Genomic DNA, 24368 nt, shown 5'->3' with positions numbered 1-24368 from the left:
TTTATTGAGTATATTTTGCTATACATACATATATATATATATATATATATATATATATATATATATATATATATATATATATATGAGTGTGAATGCAGCGACAACTGCTAATTTTTAATGACTGAAGTGAATGTAGCAGATGTCCGACGATTTTTAAATTTTAAACATTTAAATTTTTTTTGAAAAACGCGCGAATGAATTTTTCATTTTTCTAAGCGCGTTTTTAATTTTTATTTTACTGACAGTTTTTTTTTTATGGAATTTCAAAAACTGTCAACTGCCATTACAATGACACTCGTCTGAAGTTAGCTGACGTCAAATTTATTTTTTGATTTTTGAAAAACGATATTAGAAAAAAAATGTCAAAAAATTTTGCGTGCATTTTTTAGTTTTTTTTTATTTGTAGAAAAAAAGGAAAATTTTGAATTGTGTTCAGGATGACAATTTTTAAATTTTAAACAATTAAATTTTTTTTGAAAAACGCGCGTATGAATTTTTCACTTTTCTAAGCGCGTTTTTAATTTTTATTTTACTGACAGTTTTTTTTTTTTATGGAATTTCAAAAACTGTCAACTGCCATTACAATGACACTCGTCTGAAGTTAGCTGACGTCAAATTTATTTTTTGATTTTTGAAAAACGATATTAGAAAAAAAATGTCAAAAAATTTTGCGTGCATTTTTTAGTTTTTTTTTATTTGTAGAAAAAAAGGAAAATTTTTAATTGTGTTCAGGATGACAATTTTTAAATTTTAAACAATTAAATTTTTTTGAAAAACACGCGTGTGAATTTTTCACTTTTCTAAGCGCGTTTTTTATTTTTATTTTACTGACAGTTTTTTTTATGGAATTTGAAAAACTGTCAACTGTCATTACACTGACACTCGTCTGAAGTTATCTGACGTCAAATTTATTTTTTGATTTTTAAAAAACGATATTAGAAAAAAAATGTCAAAAAATTTTGCGTGCATTTTTTAGTTTTTTTTTATTTGTAGAAAAAAAGGAAAATTTTTAATTGTGTTCAGGATGACAATTTTAAAATTTTTGAGTAAATAAATAAAAATAAAATGCGAATTTTGATGACTGAAAAATTGCGCGGATTTTTTGAAATTTTTTATTTAAAAAATTTGTAAATTTTTTTTTATTTTGTTGGTAAAGTAGAAAATACTTTAGAAAATGTATAGATGGCAGAATAACTTCATTCTTGCAGTGAAAATATATATATGTATACACACATATATATATATGTTTATGTGATATTTATATATAAAAAAATAAACAAAGGAGTCGAAAAATTGTACGTTGTAATGCGAACAGGAACCAAGAATTTATTAAAAATAAAATAATCGTCATTAATAATAATAATAATCATTATTATTTATATAAATAAATGATCGATATTTATATGAGATATAAATATTTATAAAATGGCTGCTGGACGAGGTATTATTAATTTACGGTTTAACCAAGATCAAGGTAAATACAAAATTTTAGTCAATAATTACTTTAGTGACCCAGTAGTTGACCTGCTCAATATTCTGAGTTCAAAAATTTTTTTTATAAATCAAAAATAATTCTGTTGATGTAAATTTTTTAAAATTAATTTTCAATGACCGTACACTAGGTATTTAATTACTGAGTATTTATTAAATCCAAAAATTTAATATTTACTGCGTAATTTACATACAAAATTTTTTTTCAAAAAATAAATTTCATTTTCTTAAAGTAGACAAAATTCCCTGTAAAACGAGTACCCACATCGATATATTTAAATAAAGTCATTTATTTGATGACCATCCGCGAATTAACCGCGAGTTGATGGCCAAAAATGACTTTATCAAAATATATTGATGTGGGTACTCAAATAACAGGAAATTTTATCACTAATTCAACTGTGACATCAATTTTTTTTTATTCGCCCTCTGAAAAAAAAAAAACTAAATTTCTTTATCAATGGAAATTAAAAATGATCTAAATTACTAATTATGTATTTTTATGATACCAAGGATGTTTCACCTGTTGCATGGAGTCTGGCTTGAGAGTTTACAACGTCGAGCCATTGGTCGAAAAGGCCCACTTTGAAAACGACCTGATGGGCAGTATAGCAATCGGAGAAATGTTATGGCGAACAAACATAATAGCCGTCGTCGGGGGAGGAACAAGGCCAAAGTTTGCTGATAACACTGTCCTAATTTACGATGACGTCGTCAAGAAATTCGTCATGGAAATCACATTCACCAGTCCAATAAAAGCCGTACGGTTACGTCGTGACAAGTAAGTTTCCTCCGATAAACTATTCATTCAATTATTAATTTTGATAACTTTTTTTTAGATTAATTGTTGCACTGCAACGTGAAATTCACGTCTTTTCATTCCCATTTCCTACAAGACGATTGTTGACTCTCGAAACACGTGACAATCCAAAAGGTCTAATTGAAGTCGCGACATTGGGGACTGCGCACAAACAATTGTTAGCATTTCCTGGTCATAAATTGGGGAGTGTACAGCTGGTTGATTTGGCTGCTACTGAAGCTGGCAGTTCATCAGCACCAGCAACACTTGCTGCACATCAAGTAAATTATAAATACAAAATATATATATTAGGGTGATCCAAAAAATAACAAACTTTTTTTTTTTTCTTCCAAACAGGTTCAAAAGTTTCATTTAGATAAAAAAAGACGCCTGTGAAAATTAGAGCTCTTAATATTAAGATTAAGAGGTTCCTCAACGCACTTTTCTATTTTCCATAAGAATAACATGGAAAAAATTTTTTTTACGTCTTCTGATTTTTATAAGTAGCTAACGATGCGTCATAGAAATAATTGGCAGACATATTTTTGTAGGGAATTGAATGCTCTACAAAAAAAGATTCTTATCATTTTTTGAGGAATCTAGTTGTTCAAAAGTTATTTGAGGTTGAAGTCGAATTCATATTAAATTTTGAGATTTTCTTACTTTTTCGGCGAAACTATCAGACTTATTACAAAATATCATTGGACCTTTTTTGTAGACAATTTTATTCCCTAAAAGTTATTTCTAATAAAGTTTTTTCGAATTCCGCATTGTTTTCTAGTTATTTTTATTTTAATGACATGCTCATAAGAAAATAGTCTTCTGATCGATTTTAAGAGCTTGACATTAAAATAAAAATAACTAGAAAAAAATGGGGAATTCGAAAAAACTTTATTAGAAATAACTTCTAGGGAATAAAATTGTCTACAAAAAAGGTCCAATGGTATTTTGTAATAAGTCTGATAGTTTCGCCGGAAAAGTAGAAAATCTCAAAATTTAATATGAATTCGACTTCAACCTCAAATAACTTTTGAACAAATAGATTTATCAAAAAATGATAAGAATCTTTTTTTGTAGAGCATTCAATTCCCTACAAAAATATGCCTGACAATTATTTCTATGACGCATCGTTAGCTACTTATAAAAATCAGAAGACGTAAAAAAAATTTTTCCCATGTTATTCTTATGGAAAATAGAAAAGTGCGTTGAGGAAACTCTTAATGTTAATATTAAGAGCTGTAATTTTCACAGGCGTCTTTTTTTATCTAAATGAAACTTTTGAACCTGTTTGGAAGAAAAAAAAAAAATTTGTTATTTTTTGGATCACCCTAATATATATCATTATTTTTAAAATAAAAATAATTAATTACAGGGACCACTGGCTTGTTTAGCCGTTAATCCAAATGGCACAATGGTGGCCACGGCATCAGCTCAGGGTACACTTGTGCGTGTATGGGATAGTGTAAGAAGACACTTGTTGGTTGAACTAAGACGCGGTGCTGATCCTGCTACACTTTATTGGTAATTTTTAAATCCAATTTTCACCCAAATTTTTATTAAAAACTTTTTACTTTTCAGTATAACGTTTAGTAGAGATTCCGAATTTCTGTGCATGTCCAGTGATAAAGGCACTGTCCACATTTTCGCATTAAAAGATACTCATTTAAATCGCCGGTCTACGTGAGTAATTAAAAAAAATGATTTTATTTAATTACAATTGTGTAGTGATGAGTAATTTTTTGAATGATATCTTTTAGGTTTTCAAAAATGAGATTTCTTGGTAATTATGTCGAAAGTCAATGGGCCCTGGCAACATTTACGGTACCACCTGAGTGCGCATGTGTGTGTGCATTCGGATCACGTAATTCAGTAATTGGTAATTTATTCATTTACTTTTTTTTTTTAATTATTAAGTAATACCGGAAGTTAAAATTCCAATTGAAAGTCAATTGGAAAGATCGAGAGATGCGCTCTCGTTATGATCAGAGTCGCTCCGTGATAAGCTTGAGATCTGAGTACTTGTACTCATATTTTTATGAAAAATTTTAATTACAATTACTATTGTAAGTTTTCAAATTTTTCTGAGTGATTCCGATTAAAACTAGAGTGCGCTCTCTAAAAGAAATCCATGTGGGATTGCATAGAAATCCAAATAGGAAAGTGCGAATTTCTATGAGAATCGATAGGAATTAATATGAAAAATTCACATGCGAATACTAGATTCCCATAAGAATCCTGACAGTGCGAATTCCTATGGGAAGTCATAATAAAAATCTTCATGGAAATCCATACTAGATTTTCCTATGGATTTTACATGGTGTGAATTTTTATAGGGATCCATGTGAGAATCGATATCAGGATTTAGGCTGGATTCCCATAAGAATTCCGACAAGGTGCTAATTCCTATGGGAAGTAATCGTAGAAATTCACACGGGAATTCATACTAGGTTTCTTTATGGATTTTACATGGTGTGAATTTTTATAGGGATCCATGTGAGAATTGATATCAGGATCTAGGCTGGATTCCCATAAGAATTCCGACAAGGTGCAAATTCCCATGGGAAGTCATCGTAAAAACTCACATGGAAATTCATACTAGATTTTCCTATGGATTTTACATGGTGTGAATTTTTATAGGGATCCATGTGAGAATCGATATCAGGATCTAGGCTGGATTCCCATAAGAATTCCGACGAGGTGCTAATTCCTATGGGAAGTAATCGTAGAAATTCACACGGGAATTCATACTAGGTTTCTTTATGGATTTTACATGGTGTGAATTTTTATAGGGATCCATGTGAGAATCGATATCGGGATTGACGCTGAATTCCCATATCGATTCTTACATGGGTTCCTATGGAAATTCACACCATGTGAAATCTATAGGAAAATCTAGTATGAATTTCCATGTGAATTTTTACGATGATTTCCCATAGAAATTTGTCCTTTGTCCGAATTCATATGGAAAGTCACCGTAAATATTCACATGGAAATTCATACTAGATTTTCCTATGGATTTCACATGGTGTGAATTTCCATGGGAACCCATGTGAGAATCGATATCGGGATTGACGCTGAATTCCCATATCGATTCTCACATGGGTTCCTATGGAAATTCACACCATGTGAAATCTATAGGAAAATCTAGTATGAATTTCCATGTGAATTTTTACGATGATTTCCCATAGAAATTTGTCCTTTGTCCGAATTCCTATGGGAAGTCATAATAAAAATTCACATGGAAATTCATACTAGATTTTCCTATGGATTTCACATGGTGTGAATTTCCATGGGAACCCATGTGAGAATCGATATCGGGATTGACGCTGAATTCCCATATCGATTCTCACATGGGTTCCTATGGAAATTCACACCATGTGAAATCTATAGGAAAATCTAGTATGAATTTCCATGTGAATTTTTACGATGATTTCCCATAGAAATTTGTCCTTTGTCCGAATTCATATGGAAAGTCACCGTAAATATTCACATGGAAATTCATACTAGATTTTCCTATGGATTTCACATGGTGTGAATTTCCATGGGAACCCATGTGAGAATCGATATCGGGATTGACGCTGAATTCCCATATCGATTCTCACATGGGTCCCTATGAGAATTCTCACCATGTGAAATCTATAGAAAAATCTAGTCTGGATTTCCATGTGAATTTTTACGATGACTTCCCATAAGAATTCCGACAAAGGACAAATTTCTATGGGAAGTCATCGTAAAAATTCACATGGAAATTCAGACTAGATTTTTCTATGAATTTCACATGGTGTGAATTTCCATAGGGACCCATGTGAGAATCGATATCGGGATCGACGCTGAATTCCCATATTGATTCTCACATGGGTCTCTATGGGAATTCACGCCATGTGAAATCCATAGGAAAATCTAGTATGAATTTCCATGTGAATTTTTACGATGACTTCCCATGGGAATTTGCACCTTGTCGGAATTCTTATGGGAATCCAGCCTAGATCTCGATATCGATTCTCACATGGATCACTATAAAAATTCACACCATGTAAAATCCATAAAGAAACCTAGTATGAATTTCCATGTGAATTTTTACGATGACTTCCCATAAGAATTCCGACAAAGGACAAATTTCTATGGGAAGTCATCGTAAAAATTCACATGGAAATTCAAACTAGATTTTTCTATGAATTTCACATGGTGTGAATTTCCATAGGAACCTATGTGAGAATCGATATCAGGATCTAGGCTGGATTCCCATATAGATTTTTTTGATAGGGTCTCCATAAGTATTCCGATTGATGTCTAATTGGAATTAATAGGACTCGTATATTTTAAATTATTAATATTAACTTTTACCATAAAATTAATATTGAATTTTTAAAATTAATCCTAATTATAATTATTTTTTCAGCTGTCTGTGTAGATGGTACATTTCACAAGTATGTATTTACATCTGAAGGTAATTGTAATCGCGAAGCATTTGATGTTTTTCTTGATGTTTGTGATGACAATGAACTTTGAAGAACAAAAAACAATTTAACAAAATGCCATTCTAAAAAAAACAAAATCACATTAATAAATTTTAAAAATAAGTAAATTTATGTCTACAAAATAATGTATATAGTCTATATTTATATTGAATAATAAAATATTTTAATTAACATAAATAAACATTTTTATTAATTACAGTACATTTTTTAAATCACTCCTTTTTTTTAAATTATTTACAAATTAGTCTCGTTTTCCCGCGTCGTGGTTCTGAGCGTTTAATTTTTCTCTGTACTCTTCTGTAAAATAAAAATAAAAAAAATAATAATTATTAATTACGATAAAAAATTGAGAGTAGATCCAGTTTACTTTTTATTTGATTCTCTTTGAGTGAAAAAAACCCGGGAGTTTATTTTAAAATTCAAATTATCGACCAGAGTAAATGGGGATTTTTAAAAATTCAAATTCACTGGACTTTTTTTAGACCTAGTGTAAATTATTATTATATATATTTTTTGTTTACTTACTCCATGGCTCGGGATTAAACATTGGGGAAATAATCGCTGGGTAAAGTGCGCAACTGAGTATTGTCAAAAATCCAGCGATAAAAAATTTATAAGTTTTATTGTTTCCAACCGGCTTTGGTAATCTTCTTTTTGACTCCATCTAATTTAAATTTTCAAATTTCGTTAATTTTTTATCGCACGTGACATCAACCTGAGTGACTTTGGCTGTCAAAATAATTTTATACCTCAAGAATATTTTTAAACTTCAATTATTTCCCACTAAAATTACAGCAATTCCATTAATAATTCCTGAAAAAAAAAAAAATTGATCATTTTTGAGTACTAGAATTTTTATGATCCTGAAGTTTGTGGACAATTTCGAATTTTTGGATTTTATTTTTTCAACAAATAAATTAGAAAAAAAAAAACTAAAAAAATGCACATGTAGAAAATTAAAAAATCTACGGGTGCAATTTTTTCAAATATTTTTTTTCTTATAATTTATCCACTAAAAAAAAATCCAAAAATTATTAGACGTCAGCTGACTTCAGTATCACAATTTTTTTACTAAAATTTACCAGCAAATTTACCCACGTTGATGTAATACATGAAATTACCCGAAAAAATGTTACACAACCTAAAATATATACAAATGTATACAAAATATATTTTTATTTTATTAATTTGTTACTTCAATTTTTTTTTCAATTTCACCGAATTAAAAAAAAATTTATATTTTGAAATATAAAATTTATTTAAAAAAAAATTTATAAACACAAACTTGTGCCAGAGAGAGACAGAACTTCGGAATACCCCCACTACCAATTGGTAGAATCTGCGCATGCGCAAGAAAAAATGCGCACAGTAGCTCAGCAGCGAATTTTTTTTTCGGGGATCAATTGACTTGAAATCAATTCTAGTTCATCCGTGGGCATGAAAATAAGTAAAATAAATTCAATTCATGGTAAAAAAAAATTTTTACTCAGCCCCAGATCCACTACAGCATTTCATCCCCGGTGGAAATTTTTATGATCCTGAAGTTAGCAGACAATTATAAATTTTCAAATTTTTTTTGACCAATTAAGAACAAAAAAAAGAAAATTCCAAAAAAATGCACATGAAGAAAATTTAATAAACTACAGGTGCAATTTTTTCAAATTTTGTTTTTTTTATTATTTATCACATTAAAAAAAATGATCCTGAAGTTAGCAGACAATTCAAAATTTTTTGATTTTTTTTTTGAACAATTAAATTTGAAGAAAAAAAAAACTAAAAATATGCACATCTAGAAAATTTAAAAAACTACAGGTGCAATCTTTTCAAATATTTTTTTTCTTCTGGTTTATCGTCTAAAAAAAAATCCAAAAAATTATTAGATGTCTGCTAACTTCAGTATCATAAAAAAAAACCAAAAATTATAAATCGTCGGCTAACTTCAGTACCGTAAATTTTTCGTAATTTTCTCTGCAAAACTCAATTCTAAAGTTCTAAAGACTTTTCCAAAGTTCTAAAGACTTTTTCAGAGTTTTTCAGAGAAAAGTCAGAAAAATTTCCACCAGGGATAGCAGCTCACAACACAAAAGTGGACCTCTGAGGGATCGACCCATCACCAAATTTTTTTTTTGAGTATTGATTGGCTTCAAATTAATGACAATAAAATTAGCAGACATTTAAAAATTTTTTAATTCTTTTTAACAAAAAAATAAACGAGTGTGAAGTAGCAGACATCAGACAAATTTAAAACGACAAATAAATAAAGTAAATAATTAAAAAAAAAATATTTATAAAAAATGCACTCATTAATTTCAAAATTTTTTAAATGCGAATTTTTTTTAAATTTTATTTTATTCATCATTTACTCGATTTATTATGATCCTGAAGTTAGCAGAATTCAAAATTTTTGGATTTTTTTTTTGAACAATTAAATTTGAAGAAAAAAAAAACTAAAAATATGCACATGTAGAAAATTTTAAAAACTACAGGTGCAATTTTTACAAAATTTTTTTTTCTTCTGGTTTATCGTCTAAAAAAAAATCAAAAAATTATTAGACGTCTGCTAACTTCAGTATCATGATTTATTAACAATTTTAAATTTTTCTGATGTCTGCTACATTCACACTCATAAAAATAAATGTTAAAAAAAATATTTTGAAAAATTGCACGTATCGTTTATGAAATTTCCAACATGTGCATTTTTTTAGAAATATTTTTTTTTCATTATTTATCTGTTAAAAAAAATTTTTTTAATTTCAAATGTCTGCTAACTTTACTCATTTCAAATTATGCTTATTTTCGCGCCTTTTATTTGAATTTGAAAACATCCAACATTCTTTTAGATCTACGATTGGTAGACAAGGAATTCAATCTGTGATCTAGGTCATTTGTGTCGTAAGCAACTTCAAGTTGTTTTCAAAAAATGTGCAGTGAAATAAATTTTTGATTTTTTATCAGGTAAATTTGAATTATTAATTTGAAATCTACTATTTTACTCATTAAAGCCATTATTTAATTAATTAATTATTTTTTTACAGTAAAAGTCAATGAAACATCAAAAATGTGCGCAATTACTGTTCGTAATTTTTGTAGGTTAACTATATAATTAATATTAACAATATCATCAATAATAATCATCAATTACAATGACACCAAAATTCCCGGACGTCAAATAATTTTTCTACTTTTCAAAAAACGATAAACTACAAAAAAAAATCCATAGAAATTCTGCCCACGTTTTTTTGCAATAGATCCGTTGGAGAATCCGTCAATTTCTTGATATCAAAAGCGCAGACCAGAAAATTTTCAAATTTTTAAAACCAAGAAATCGTAAGTAAAATTTCATCGACATGCGCAATAATATTTTTAAAAATTTTTCAAGAACTTGACCTACAAATTTATGACTCCATATATATGACATATATTATACAGTAAAAAAAATTCCAAAACTAACGAACCAGAATTGAGTCAAAAAAAAATTATCAAGAAAACTACGAAAATGGTATCAGTTAAAGTTTCGTCAATTTCTTGATATCAAAAGCGCAGACACCAGAAAATTTTCAAATTTTTAAAACCAAGAAATCGTGAGTAAAATAAAATTTCAACGACATGCGCAATAATATTTTTAAAAATTTTTCAAGAAGACCTACAAATTTATGACTCCATATATATGACATATATAATTTACAGTAAAAAAAATTCCAAAACCAACGAACCAGAATTGAGTCAAAAAAAAAATTATCAAGAAAACTACGAAAATGTCATCAGTTAAAGTTTTACCATTCAGTTTAATTTACCACCAAGTGCGTGAAAAAATTCTCCAGGGATCAATGAGCGTCAACACAAGATATCCAGGTGATTCTGATGAAAATCCATCGATTTTACAACTGGCGATAAGAAAGCACGACTTCCGCCTGATAAATTATTTACTGAATCACAAAGTTGACCTGAACGCGACGTCAAAATGTTTCGAACCCGCTCTCCACCTGGCGATTCGTCTAGACTCCTACGACCTGGTGAAAAAACTCGTCGAGTTCGGCGCCGACGTGAACGTAAAACAAAACTTCACTGACAGACTTTTTCAGTACACGACAATTTACCCAGCAGTCAGCGAAGAAATAAAACAAGTCATCGAATTGTTGCTGGAAGACAAGAATAATGACAACATATATTTAGGGGAGAAAGGATTTTTTATAGCAATGGGTAACGAGAATTTTAATCCATACGACCGAGTGCTCGAGTCAGGTGTTGATAATCTACCAGTCGGTGATGTCGTCTCTCCCCTACATCTCGCGATCCAGGAGAATAATTATCAAATAATTGAATACTTGATAGCTAACGGTGCTGATGTCAATGCGAATTGCGATGGTGTCACGCCATTGTATGTTGCCGTTGAGAATAAATATACAGAAGTAGTTGAGCTGCTGTTAAAAAACAACGCGAAAGTAAACATCCAAACGCGACCTAAATCACTCATTCATTTACTGAACTGGAGCAGTTCCTTTGAAATAGTCGACATGTTGCTGGCCGCTGGTGCAGACATTGACCTAGATGTCGATGGCACCCCACTACATCATGCCATCAGCAATAAAGTAGAATCGATGGTTGAGTATTTGATAAACAATGGCGCGGATGTTAATTTAAAAAGCAATGGGATGTCATGTCTGCACACTGCCCTCAGGTCTCCTAATGATAGAATAATGAGCAAGTTATTGGTAGCGGGTGCTGATGTAAATGTTTTTACGAAGAAGGACATTGCGGTACTTGATGAGTCTATATCATCGATATTCATCAGCCAGCAAATGAAGAGGGAAATTAAGCAGCATATTGTCAAACTAAAAGCTGCTGGGTTACATCTCGTAAGATGCAACTTGGAGGCTGTGGAGAAAGGCTTTGATGACTACTACATGGACTGCTGTCAGGAAGTTGATTCGCTGAAGGAAGAAAAAATTAAGGGGACTCGGTTGAGTCTTTATGATGTGCTGCGTAAAAGTAATTATAAGTTGGCGCTAGCGTTGAAAAATTTTGAACCCATTTTCAGTGATGAAGGTGACTTGGAATCGACGTTTCCGTTTTATGGTAAAATTCTGAGTTTTAAAATGTACAGAGCGTTGGAGACGAAGGAATATTTGAAAGTCGCGAGTGAACTTCTGCATGATGTTTTTGTTGGCAAACTACCGGATGTGGTTATCAGAGAAATTTTTGAGTACTTCAGTTTGAGCCATTTGAGAATTATGAGTCTATGAGTTTTTTTTATGATCTGGGCGGCGTTATTGTATAGCGCGGTGGAGATGATTGCGAGTTTCCTATCAAAAAATCCATGGAGTCTGGCTTGGATTCCCATGGCGTTTTCGAGTGGATTTCCATTACTATCCACAGAGTCCTAAATCCTTATGGGAATCTAGTATGGATTCCTATGGGGATTTTTGCTATAATTTTCTATGAGAATCCACAAAGTCCTAAATCCATATGGGAATCTAGTATGAATTCCTATGTAGAATTTTGCTACAATTTCCTATGAAAATCCACAGAGTTCTAAATCCATATGGGAATCTATTCTGGATTCCTATGGGGATTTTTGCCATAATTTTCTATAAGAACCCACAGAATCTTAAATCCATATGGGGATCTAGTATGGATTCCGATGGGGATTTTTAATACAATTTCCTATGAAAATTCACAGAATCCTAAATCCACATGGGAATCCAGTATGAATTCCTATGGGAACTTTTAATACAATTTCCTATGAGAATCCACAGAGTTCTAAATCCATATGGGAATCTATTCTGGATTCCTATGGGGATTTTTGCCATAATTTTCTATAAGAACCCACAGAATCTTAAATCCATATGGGGATCTAGTATGGATTCCGATGGGGATTTTTAATACAATTTCCTATGAAAATCCACAGAATCCTAAATCCACATGGGAATCCAGTATGAATTCCTATGGGGATTTTTAATACAATTTCCTATCAGAGTCCGCAGAGTCTTAAATTCATATGGGAATCTAGTATGGATTCCTATGAGGATTTTTACAATAATTTCCTATGAGAATCCACAGATTCTTAAATTCATATGGGAATCTAGTATGGATTCTTATGGGGGTTTTTGCCATAATTTTCTATGAGAATCCACAGAGTCTTAAATTCATATGGGAATATAGTATGGATTCCTATGGGGATTTTTACAATAATTTCCTATGAGAATCCACAGATTCTTAAATTCATATGGGAATCTAGTATGGATTCTTATGGGGGTTTTTGCCATAATTTTCTATGAGAATCCACAGAGTCTTAAATTCATATGGGAATCTAGTATAGATTCCTATGGGGATTTTTACAATAATTTTCTATGAGGATCCACAGAGTCTAAATCCATATAAGAGTCTAGTATGGATTCCTATGGGGGTTTTTAATACAATTTCCTATGAGAGTCCGCAGAGTCTTAAATTAATATGGGAATCTAATATGGATTCCTATGGGGATTTTTGCCATAATTTTCTATGAGAAACCACAGAGTCCTAAATCCATATGGGAATCTAGTATAGACTCTTATGGGGATTTTTACAATAATTTTCTATGGAGATCCAAGTTCTCATATGTATTTTTTGTATGGGAATCCAGGTACTTACAGTTTCTTATACAGAATCCCCATATGAAAATTTAGGTGTCCATATTTTCCACCATGGATTTTTTTAATAGAGCTAAAAAAACATTAATTCAAAATTTTCCCGCCCTTATGGTTCCTGAAGGGGCTACCAGTAACCATAAGGGCGTGAAATCAATTTTTTTGAGACTGATGTTTTTTTTATTTATAAATTTAGAAATTAATAAATACAAATTTGAATTTTTCTTGTAAGCCCTTATGGTTCCTAGCAGGGCTACCAGAAACCATACGGACAAAAAATTCAAATTTTTTAATCGATAACTTTAAATTTAGAATTTTTAAAATCAAAGACGAATTCAAATTTTTTACGCGCCCTTACGTTTTTTTCAACTCGTTCTTTTTTTTTACTTTTTTATTTTTCTATTCAATATTTTAATTTAAAAATTTATTTAATTACCGATAGTAATTAATTGTAAATTTAATTTCCATTAAAAACCACAATTTTAATTACACAAAATTTCAATTTTAAAAAATTCAAATTTCGCGCCACAGTTATAATTTATTTTTAACCGAATAATTAAAGTACTAGTGTTAGTAATTAATGAATTAATTAATTAATAATTAATTATTGTATAAATATCTTTATATTTAATTGTGCGAATAAAATAAATAAATAAAAAAAAAAAATTATATTTAAAAATTGACTTGACTTCTTGAGTAATTCACGTCTACCTCAACCTCAAAATAAAAATATACAAATAAATAATAAATATAAGTATTATTAAAATTATTGTTATTATTTTAATTATAAATTAAAGTAATTAATAGTAATAATAATTAATAATAATGATAATTAATTAGCTTCCAGTAAAAATAAAAAAAAATGTATTTTTTTTAAAAAAGTCAATAATAGTTTTAAGTCAGTAGTGAAATTGAGGTTATAAAATAATAAACAAAGTGATAAATTTTATTTAAAAATATAAATAAAGTAAAAATGATTACACTGAAACAATTATTGTATTGTACATTAGCGGGAGGAATTCGTTTAATTTTAATGAATTCGGAGTTACAAAAAATAATAAGCGATCGAGTTGAAATATCAACGGCATTAAATTCATGGAAAAGAGGTAAAGAAATTTATTTATGATCCTAAAGTTAGCAGACATTTAAAAATTTTTGAATTTTCGTTTTTCAATAAATCAACTGCAAAAAAATATGATACAGAAATTAGCCGACGTCTAATAATTTATGATCCCGAAGTTAGCAGACAATTACAAATTTTTGGATTTTTTTTGAACAATTAAATTTGAAGAATAAAAAAAAATAAAAATATGCACATGGAGAAAATTTGAAAAACTACATGTGCAATTTTTTCAATTTTTTTTTTTTTTCAAATTTACCGTCTAAAAGAAAATCCAAAAATTATTAGACGTCTGCTGACTTCAGTATCATAATAATTTATGATCCCGAAGTTAGCAGACAATTACAAATTTTTGGATTTTTTTTGAACAATTAAATTTGAAGAATAAAAAAAAATAAAAATATACACATGTAGAAAATTTAAAAAACTACAAGTGCAATTTTTTTAAATATTTTTTTTTTCATAATTTATCGTTTTTTAAAAAATCCAAAAATTATTAGACGTTGGCTTATTTCAGTATCATAATAATTTTTTTATTTTTTAAAAAACGATAAATTATGAAAAAAAAAAATATTTAAAAAAATTGCACTTGCAGTCTTTTAAATTTTCTACATGTGCATATTTTTAGTTTTTTTTTTTTCGTCAAATTTAATTGTTCAAAAAAAAATCAAAAAATTTTAAATTGTCTGCTAACTGCAGGATCATAAAAAAATAAAATAAAAATATGCACATGTAGAAAATTTTAAAAACTACAGGTGCAATTTTTTCAAATATTTTTTTTAAATTTTTTATCGTCTAAAAAAAAATCCAAAAATTATTAGACGTCTGCTATTTTCAGTATCATAATTTATTTCAATTGTAATTAATTATTTTAATTATGATACTGAAGTTAGCAGACGTCCGACTGTTTTTGATTTTTTTTAAAAACGATTAACTATAAAAAAAAAATTTTTTTGAAAAATTGCACCTGTAGTTTATTAAATTTTCTACATGTGTATATTTTTTTTTTTTTTTTTTTTTGAAATTAATGTATTGAAAAAAAAGTCCGAAAATTTGTAACTGTCTGCTAACTTCAAGATCGTATTTTAATTATTATTTTAAATTGTAATTTCAGTTACCGAAGGAGTGCACTTACATAATTTTGGAATCGATCCTTACAGCGGCGATTTATTTCACGAAACACCGATCGGACTTGTGTTCTTTACTTGGGTCCATAAATATTTGTCACTGTGGTCATTGAGAATTTTATTTATCGTTGGGGATTTACTGACCAGTTGGTTTTTGTATGCAACGGCGTGTAATTACGTCAAAGAAGTGGTAAATTTCAAATTTTTGAAGTTATTTAGTTATTTAAATGTGGGCGAATGTGACAGGCACCTGACAATTTGAATGATTCTGTGATGTCGGTTGAATGTTTAAAAAAAGCGCCAGAAATTATGGAAATTTTTTATTGTTCATTTCTGTCATGGTTTTTTTTGGTATCTAATGCTTGGGATTTTAAATTCAAAATATCTTAATAGCTATTGAGTTTTTGAAAAAAGTGTAAAATACTTTTTTTGTAGAGCATTTAAAGCCCTACAAAAAGGTCTCTTATAGTTTTTTAAAAAATTCAATATTTATAAAGATATTTCCAAAAAACCAATCATTAGTTTTTTGAGTTTTTCTTGCGTATCTAATTCTTGAAATTTTAAACTCCAATTATTTCAATAGCTATTGACTTTTTGCAAAAAGTATAGGATACATTTTCTATAGAGAATTTACCGTTCTACAAAAAAGACCTCTTACAACTTTTCGAAAAATTCAATATTTACAAAGATATTGACAAAAAACCGATCACTAGTTTTTTGATAATTTGTCTTGTGTATCTAATTATTGAAATTTTAAACTCCATATATCTCTACAACTATTGACTTCTTAAAAAAAGTGTAAGACATCTTTTTTATAGAGAATTTAAAGCCCTACAAAAAAGTTTTCTTATATTTTTTTGAAAAATTCAATATTTATAAAGATATTTCCAAAAAACCAATCATTAGTTTTTTAAGTTTTTCTTGCGTATCTAATTTTTGAAATTTTAAACTCCAAATATCTCTACAACTATTGACTTTTTGAAAAAAGTATAAGACACCTTTTTTATAGAGAATTTACCGCTCTACAAAAAAGGTCTCGTACATTTTTTTGAAAAATTGATTATTTACAAAGATATTCACAAATAACTAATCACACCTATTTTTGCCAACTTTCAAAATTCCGACAAAAAATTTTAAAACTCATTCCTAATAATAATTAAGAATATTAACAATAAAAAAATAAATTAATCACTTGATTTCAGGCGAAGAGAGAAAAAGAAGAAGTAAAAGTTTCAAAAAATTCAACAGACGAATTATCGTACACTCCAATATCAAAAACCGCAAAATCATCAATAATTTACGTACCCGCCGCGTATCTTTTTAATCCTTACATTGTTTTAAACTGCGTCGCATTAACAACAACAGTATTTTCAAATCTGCTTACCTCCCTAGCTCTCTATTTTATGATAAAAAAATATAAAGTAGCGACATGCTTAACAATCGCCCTGCTGACGCTACAAAATTTATATCCCGCGTCATTGATGGTTGCCGCGACGATATTTGTTGCCAAAGATGCCAAGTCAAACCGTCAAATATTCCAAATTATTTTATTAATGGTAACACTATTCGAAACATTCTTAGCATCATTTATTTATTTATCTTATTACATTATGGGCAATTGGAATTTCGTTAAAAATACAACCGGATTCATATTAATGGTTCCCGATTTACGTCCAAATATTGGATTGTACTGGTACTTTTTTACTGAAATGTTTGAACATTTTCGTGGTTTATTTATCGCATCATTCCAAATAAACGTCGGTTTATTGTACGTCGTACCATTGGCATTAAGATTACGCAATGATCCGATGTTATTGTCATTTGCATATTTAGCAATAATTGCTATTTTCAAATCCTATCCCAGTCTTGGAGATGTTGGATTTTATATGGCGCTGTTACCAATGTGGCAACATTTATTCCGACGTAAGTTTATAATTTTAGGCTGGCAAGCTTTTGAGTACAATATGGGCTCAACTTTGACTGCAGGTTAACAGAAATCTACTGCAAGCTGATACAGAAATTTGCCATGAAATTGTTTGCAAAAAAACATCAAGAGTAAAAGTTATTTTAAAATTAACATCAGTTAATTTACATGGCAAATTTTTTATATCAAGTTGCGGCAGTAGATTGATGTCAACTTGGCTGTGAGAAAAAAATTGCACACCTCCAAATTATTTTAAGAATTTTTTGTATCGGTAATTTCTCTGCTGATAATTTCTCTGTTGGTAATTTTTCCGTCGGTAATTTTTTTGTTGGTAATTTTTCTATTGGTAATTTTCCTGTTGGTAATTTTTCCGTCGGTAATTTTTCTGTCGGTAATTTCTCTGCTGATAATTTCTCTGTTGGTAATTTGTCCGTCGGTAATTTTTCTGTTGGTAATTTCTCTGTTGGTAATTTTTCTGTTGGTAATTTTTCCGTCGGTAATTTTTCTGTTGGTAATTTCTCTGCCGATAATTTCTCTGTTGGTAATTTTTCTGTTGGTAATTTCTCTGTTGGTAATTTTTCTGTTGGTAATTTTTCCGTCGGTAATTTTTCTGTTGGTAATTTCTCTGCCGATAATTTCTCTGTTGGTAATTTTTCAGTCGGTAATTTTTCTGTTGGTAATTTTTCTGTTGGTAATTTTTCCGTCGGTAATTTTTCTGTTGGTAATTTTCCCGTCGGTTATTGACTTTTTCCTCTAAAAAAATGACTATTTGAGGTGTGCATTTTAAAATTCTTCTTTTTCTTCGTATTATATGTAATAAATATAATTTGTATTTGTAGATATGCAGCAAGGATTCATCGTCGGATGTTTCGTGCTTTTTTGTACAGTATTTGCTCCGACTGTATGGCACCAATGGATTTACTCATGTTCAGCGAATGCTAATTTTTATTTTGGCGTAACACTGGCATTTGCAATCGCGCAAATATTTTTACTTACTGATGTATTGTTTGCTAGCGTCAAACGCGAACTCGCATTACGAAGTGGACTTCATAATGAAATAAACGGCAACAAAGCTAAACTTGTATTAGAATAATTATTTAAAACAATGATTACAATAATCCATTTTTTTTTACTGTAAATTAATATAATATTTGAATAAATAAATTAATAAAATTATCACTATTGTTTTTTTTACTTAACATCTAAAAATATAAATATAGGAACCTTGAGATGTTTTAAAATTTTCACGGTCAAAAAATGTTACGGTTACATAACTCCTAATTTTTTTGTGGAAGTAAAAGCGGAAGTAAAAATTAGTGTAATTTTGTATATACTCCCGTGAATAATTTAAACATTTGATGACTCAGCATTTATTTTACTCATATAAATAGAGTTGACATTCAAAAGTGAATTCTTAGTTAGAAAAAAATTTTTCAAAAAAAAAAAAATTATGTTAGTAAATCTAGTTTTTTTTTCAAGTCTAATGATAGTTGAAGTAAATTGTAAAGTAGTTAAACCATCGATGAATTTAAAGCTAGGTGATGTCATTAATATTAATTATTTAAATACTAAATCAAATATTATTTACGATAATATATTTGAAAATAAAATTATTCCAAATTTGGACAGTATTCTGTCAAAAAAACGAGAGTTATCAATTTATGGTGTCAAAAAATTTGAAGAAGTCATATTACAATACTACGGGGACTACAATATCGAATCAATTCACCCGGCGACAAAGAGAAAAATTTTAAAAAAATATGATAAAAGTTTACCATTTACATTTGATATTGATAATAAATATATTAAGAAATATCATAGATATGAATTATTGAAATTATGCCGGGATATTGAGGAACGGAAGATATCATTAAATATGACTAAGTCCATAAACGAGACATTGTACTCATTAAATTTTGATGATATTATGAATAACACAAGTCCAATTGATTTTGATAAATTTTTAATTTACGATTCGCCATTAGTCGTAGTGACTCCACGTTCGACTATGGGAACACATTTTGTGTCATCAATAACTACTGGTAATTGTTTGTATCAGGTAACACATCAATAATTGACTACAATTTACTTTAATAACCTAGAAGTTAGTAGTGTCCTTGCTATTGTGGTCCCAACAAGAGAATGAACTTCGGAAAGCCCCCACTACTTAATATTTACAAACTGCGCATGCGCAAAAAGTGGGGGAGTATCTTATACACAGAACTTCCAGAGTGGGGCTAAAAACCAAAGATACCCGGTCCAATCTCTTGATGGGACCACAATAAGAATCTTTCCAAAATCTTGCGCAAGTCTAGTCATCAGAACAATACGTGAGAGTATCGACTTTTTTTCCCGCCATTATGAGACTGATATTCTGCACATGCGCTGTCGATATTGTGGTAGTGACGCAAAATTTCAAGCTCTTGCTATGTCTTTACGCAAATCTTGCTGCAGAATTTTAAATCTTGTGTAAGATTTGCGTGACTTTTATTTTGTATCTAAAGAATTGTGTAAGTTAATACATGGCCTACAAAATTTCTTACACATTTCTTGCGACAGAAATTTATTATAGACATTCACGCATGAGCTGCGGCAGATTTTCTTAACAAGTGCTATAGATAACGAAGACAAAGGAGAAAGACAGCTACAGTTTTTATAGAGCGGTCGTTGAGGAAATCTTGCGCAGCTCATGCGTGAGTGTGAGACATTTCTGCCACAAGTTTTGCTGCAGAAATGTGTAAGGAATTTTATCAACCGCCGTGTGTAAGATATCTGCAGCATTATTTCGTACAATATCATATACAAGTCTTGCAAAAATCTTGGCTGTGTCTTGCATAAATATCTTGTGACAGATTTATAGGTTTTGAAGGTTTTTGCAAGACAATTTCACAAAATTAGTGCAAGATGACCCGCAAATCGTCTTTTGTATCATCTTGTGCAAGAATTTTAGTGATAAGTCTTGACGAAAACTTGTGATGAAAATTCTTGCGTAAGATTTGCACAAGATTTCAATGTAGCTCTGTACTAACACCATATATATTAATTTTTAATTTTTACAGATTATTGTATTTAAATATCCATATCATTTAAGAAAGAAGCAAAAAAATTCAAGCAAACTTAATGTTCCACGTGTGATGATTTACACTACTCCCATAAAATCGATGAGTCATAATGTAACTCTGGAAAACTTAGCAATGAATTACATAAATGATACAGAACATATTGATAATAATGAAACGAGTGATTTGATAAAAGTAATTGACAATAAAGAATTATGCATAAAAATAGTAAGAGAATTAAAAAACGATGTTGTGACGAAAATAAAATTTCAAAGGCTGCCACCAAAATTTAAAAAGTTGTATTTACATCTGAGTAAATACAATAAAACTTCACTATCATAACATTAGTTAAGGTAAAAAAATTCACCTCAGATGAAATTTTCGAATATTCTGTTCAGAAATAAATAAATTTTTCTAAATTAAGTAAATAATGAAATTATTTTGAGTAGTTTCAGTAAAACTGTTTTTCATTTGCGTCCCTCTTTTTTCGCAACATATATAAAAAACGAATTGGTAGAGGATCAATGAAATTCGAACTTGTGTCCAGATAACAATTGCCTGTCAATCGCATTCGCATCCAGGATCCCTCGTGGTCGAGTAGACTTGTCATGGGCTAGTTGTCTCTCTGTAACAAGAGATTTTCTTTCTCTTTAGGGAAATGAAACAAAAAATCTCTGCCGTAAAAATAATGAATAAAAAAAAGAACAACAAAACGACTGAAATTAATCTTTTTTTTTCAATATTTACTATCCGCTATTTCCTAATAATTTTTTTTTCCATTCATATCAATATATAAATCAACTAAAATACGTGAGAAAACTGGGATCGATTAATTTTGTCATTGGAAACTGAAACGTTGCAGGTTTTTTTGTTGATTTTATACATCCCAAAGGGAAAATTCACGCAATTTGTCTCGGAGAATAAAATTCTATACTAAAGCAAAACCTTTATTTGTTCGCTTTCCCTTTTATCTCAACTATATATGTGTATATACATTAGGGTGGTAATATTTTTTCGACTTTTTTTCTTCTTTTAAGCTTAAGAAAAAAAATCTTTCAAGTATTTCACGACTCCTTCGTAGTTTTCAGTCATTGAAAATTTTTTGGACTCTGATTATTTTTTCTGTACTGGTTTTAAGTCATTTTTCTAATGATGATTTGGGTTTTTAGTTGATATTGACCAAGAAACGAAATTTGGAGTAAAAATGCAGATAACAATTTTGTAGGAAATCTAATTCTCTACAAAAAAGGTCTCTTTGGTTAAGAGGCTCAAGTTCTTCGTTCGTGTGATAGAAGGATTTTATTAATTTGATAAAAAAATATTTTTCAAAAATTTGCATTGACGCCTTTTAATTTGAATTTTTGAATCAGTAAATAATTTTCTTTACACTAATTCGACCCATTTATGAAAATGAGAGGAATTAATAGTTGATACGCTTCGAAAATTTTTTGATATTTTTATATATATATATTCCTAAAATAATTTTTTTTTCTTTCCACAATTTTCTTATCATTTTATTTAGCTTCTATTCAACTCGTTTTACTTTTATACTTTCATTTCGTCTCTGTATCCACAAACTCGAGCTCTCTTGAGACAACGAATATTAATCCGCAAAGATACTAAACTCTCAGACTCGAAGGGAGGAAAAAAAAAATTATAAGAGAGTAAACAGAAATTTCTTTGTATTTTTTTTTATCGTTACACTGATTCTTTATTTTGTCTTATAATCTTCCAAATTAATTAGAACGTAAAAAATCACGAATTTTTTAACGCGTAACTTTACGTGGGTTTTTGTACTCTCTAAATATGAATTAGTGCTCTCTAAACATGAATAAGTAAAAATAAGTGAATATTCACTAATTCCAAGTGCAAACCGAACCACTTATTTCAAAAAGTGGTTCGGTTGGCACTCAGAATTAGTGAATATTCACTTATTCATGTTTAGAGAGTGATTTTTCACTAATTTTAAGTGAATATTCACAAATTGTCAATGCTACAATCTTACTACGCAGAATTAGTGAATATTCACTAAATGAATATGTGAATATTGGAATTCACTGATTTGATAAGTGAATATGAGAATCCACTAAATTTAAAAGTGAATATGGGAATCCACTGATTTCATCGGTGAAAAAAAATATTATATTGCGAAAAAAAATATAAGACACTTGTAATTAGATCCGAAATGTGATTAATGTATTAGAATCATTACTTAGAGGAAGTATACATGATTATGATTGATGAAAAAATCCCGATGACTGCTGGGCTCGAACCTGCATCCTTCCGATTCAAAGTCTTTGATGCTATCCACTGCGCTGGTCTACGCATGTGATCGCGCGAGTGTAAATAGTATATTCGTTATGATACCAAACAATAACTGATGAAAAAATAAAAAATCCGTGATGTTATGATTGACGTACTCTTCATATAAATATATCATTGTTCTGTACTTCTATTTTTTTTTATTTTGAAAGTTTTTTATTAAAATTTTCAAAAATAGCACCATAATTATTAATTATATTTATATCTAGTAAAATATTTAATTATTTGCTAGTTAAAGTTACTAGTGAAATTGTGAAATTCATAAATTAAGAAGTGAATAACAGTTTGACTTGTAGAAATTATGAAAATATCGGTAGTTCAGTAGTGAAAATCACTAATTTGCTAGTGAAAATTATAGTACTAAATTTATTAGTGAAAATTCACTAATTTGTTATTTAAATACACTGATTATGAAGTGAATACTGCTTCACTTACGTAATTAATGAAATTTCCACTAATTCATGTTTAGAGAGTAGGAACCTAAAATTTTTCTAATTTTGAACATAAAAAGTTGGTACATATTTTGAATTGTAAAATTTATTTTTCTACTTTTTCTGCTGCCATTTTTCACGGCGATATCGATGGAAAAATAAAAGCAGCAAAAAAAAAGGAGTGAATTAAAAATCATAAATAAAATTTAAAAGTAATACAATATCGTGTGTCTATATTCTCGGACAGTTAAAATGTATCGTTAAAAATAACCGGAAGGCATTTTTCGTCAAGACGAATGGGTTAATTTCGTATTGAAAGGGTTGCGTACAAGTGAAATTGAATCATAAATCGTCTTCATTTATTTTATGTAAAAATAAATAAAATTTAAACAGACGAAAGTTAATACTTCGAGTAATCGAAAATTGAAAAACTTTTTAAATAAGATATTAATATTAATATACATGTATATGAGGATAAACTTGAAAACAATGTACTCGAGAGGGTTAACTCTCTATATCTCTTTTTCACCCTCATACGAATATTCTGTAAAATATCTATGTACTGTTGTAACAAATTCTAATTTACCCCAGTATTACTATCACCTCTGACTCTATACGCTGTGTTCCAGACTCATGTGACCTACCATGAGATTTAAATTAATTAATTAATAACCCTCGTCTCGCCTCGGTTTCAAATATTATATTTTATATGCATCCGTTTTATTTATTTACAACTAAAATACCATCATATTCATCTATTAATTCTATTATTCTGCACTCAAAAATGAATTAAATTTTATTACAAAAAAAAATTTTCTTAAGTAGTTAATCAATACAAATTATTGCATTATTAATTCCGTATTTACGTTAAAACATGTAAAAATTGACAGAATTTTCTTAACACAGTCGTCGATAAGAATTAAATTCCTCATCGAATACATAATCTTTGTGATAACTTTCTAAGTGCGAGAAAAAAAAGAATTCCCCGCCA

The 24368-nt window shown here is 29.3% G+C and overlaps 4 protein-coding genes and 1 long non-coding RNA gene across 6 annotated transcripts; 4 read left to right on the top strand and 1 right to left on the bottom strand.

The window, feature by feature from the left end:
- The first annotated feature begins 1257 nt into the window (after positions 1-1257).
- LOC130672482 (WD repeat domain phosphoinositide-interacting protein 4-like) lies at positions 1258-6829 on the top strand. The gene is made up of 7 exons (XM_057477094.1): positions 1258-1474; positions 2005-2272; positions 2331-2571; positions 3663-3811; positions 3869-3970; positions 4048-4166; positions 6690-6829. The coding sequence occupies exons 1-7, from the start codon at positions 1426-1428 to the stop codon at positions 6797-6799; spliced, it is 1038 nt and encodes a 345-aa protein (XP_057333077.1). The 5' UTR covers positions 1258-1425; the 3' UTR covers positions 6800-6829.
- LOC130672489 (uncharacterized) lies at positions 6693-8100 on the bottom strand. 2 transcript variants are annotated; one of them, XR_008990710.1, is made up of 5 exons: positions 8054-8100; positions 7851-7909; positions 7294-7581; positions 6971-7065; positions 6693-6830 (listed from the first exon to the last, which is right to left on the bottom strand). It is a non-coding gene; the product is annotated as an uncharacterized LOC130672489 (long non-coding RNA). The 2 variants fall into 2 exon arrangements; XR_008990709.1 differs by having other exon boundaries at positions 7851-8097.
- A 1526-nt stretch (positions 8101-9626) lies between these two features.
- Positions 9627-13964, top strand: LOC130674320 (putative ankyrin repeat protein RF_0381). The gene is made up of 3 exons (XM_057479619.1): positions 9627-9723; positions 9804-10349; positions 10456-13964. The coding sequence occupies exon 3, from the start codon at positions 10524-10526 to the stop codon at positions 12009-12011; it is 1488 nt and encodes a 495-aa protein (XP_057335602.1). The 5' UTR covers positions 9627-9723; positions 9804-10349; positions 10456-10523; the 3' UTR covers positions 12012-13964.
- A 192-nt stretch (positions 13965-14156) lies between these two features.
- LOC130673787 (phosphatidylinositol glycan anchor biosynthesis class U protein) lies at positions 14157-18705 on the top strand. The gene is made up of 4 exons (XM_057479000.1): positions 14157-14500; positions 15629-15831; positions 16844-17564; positions 18405-18705. Exons 1-4 carry the CDS (start codon positions 14368-14370, stop codon positions 18656-18658), a joined length of 1311 nt encoding a protein of 436 aa, XP_057334983.1. The 5' UTR covers positions 14157-14367; the 3' UTR covers positions 18659-18705.
- Positions 18706-19004: 299 nt separating this feature from the next.
- Positions 19005-21365, top strand: LOC130671237 (uncharacterized). Its single transcript, XM_057475010.1, has 3 exons — positions 19005-19624; positions 20625-20977; positions 21074-21365. The coding sequence occupies exons 1-2, from the start codon at positions 19016-19018 to the stop codon at positions 20964-20966; spliced, it is 951 nt and encodes a 316-aa protein (XP_057330993.1). The 5' UTR covers positions 19005-19015; the 3' UTR covers positions 20967-20977; positions 21074-21365.
- The last annotated feature ends 3003 nt before the right edge of the window (positions 21366-24368 follow it).

Source organism: Microplitis mediator, chromosome 1, assembly GCF_029852145.1.
Source record: "Microplitis mediator isolate UGA2020A chromosome 1, iyMicMedi2.1, whole genome shotgun sequence".
NCBI classification, from domain to species: Eukaryota; Metazoa; Arthropoda; class Insecta; order Hymenoptera; family Braconidae; genus Microplitis; species Microplitis mediator.
This window is presented reverse-complemented; position numbering and strand designations above follow the sequence as displayed.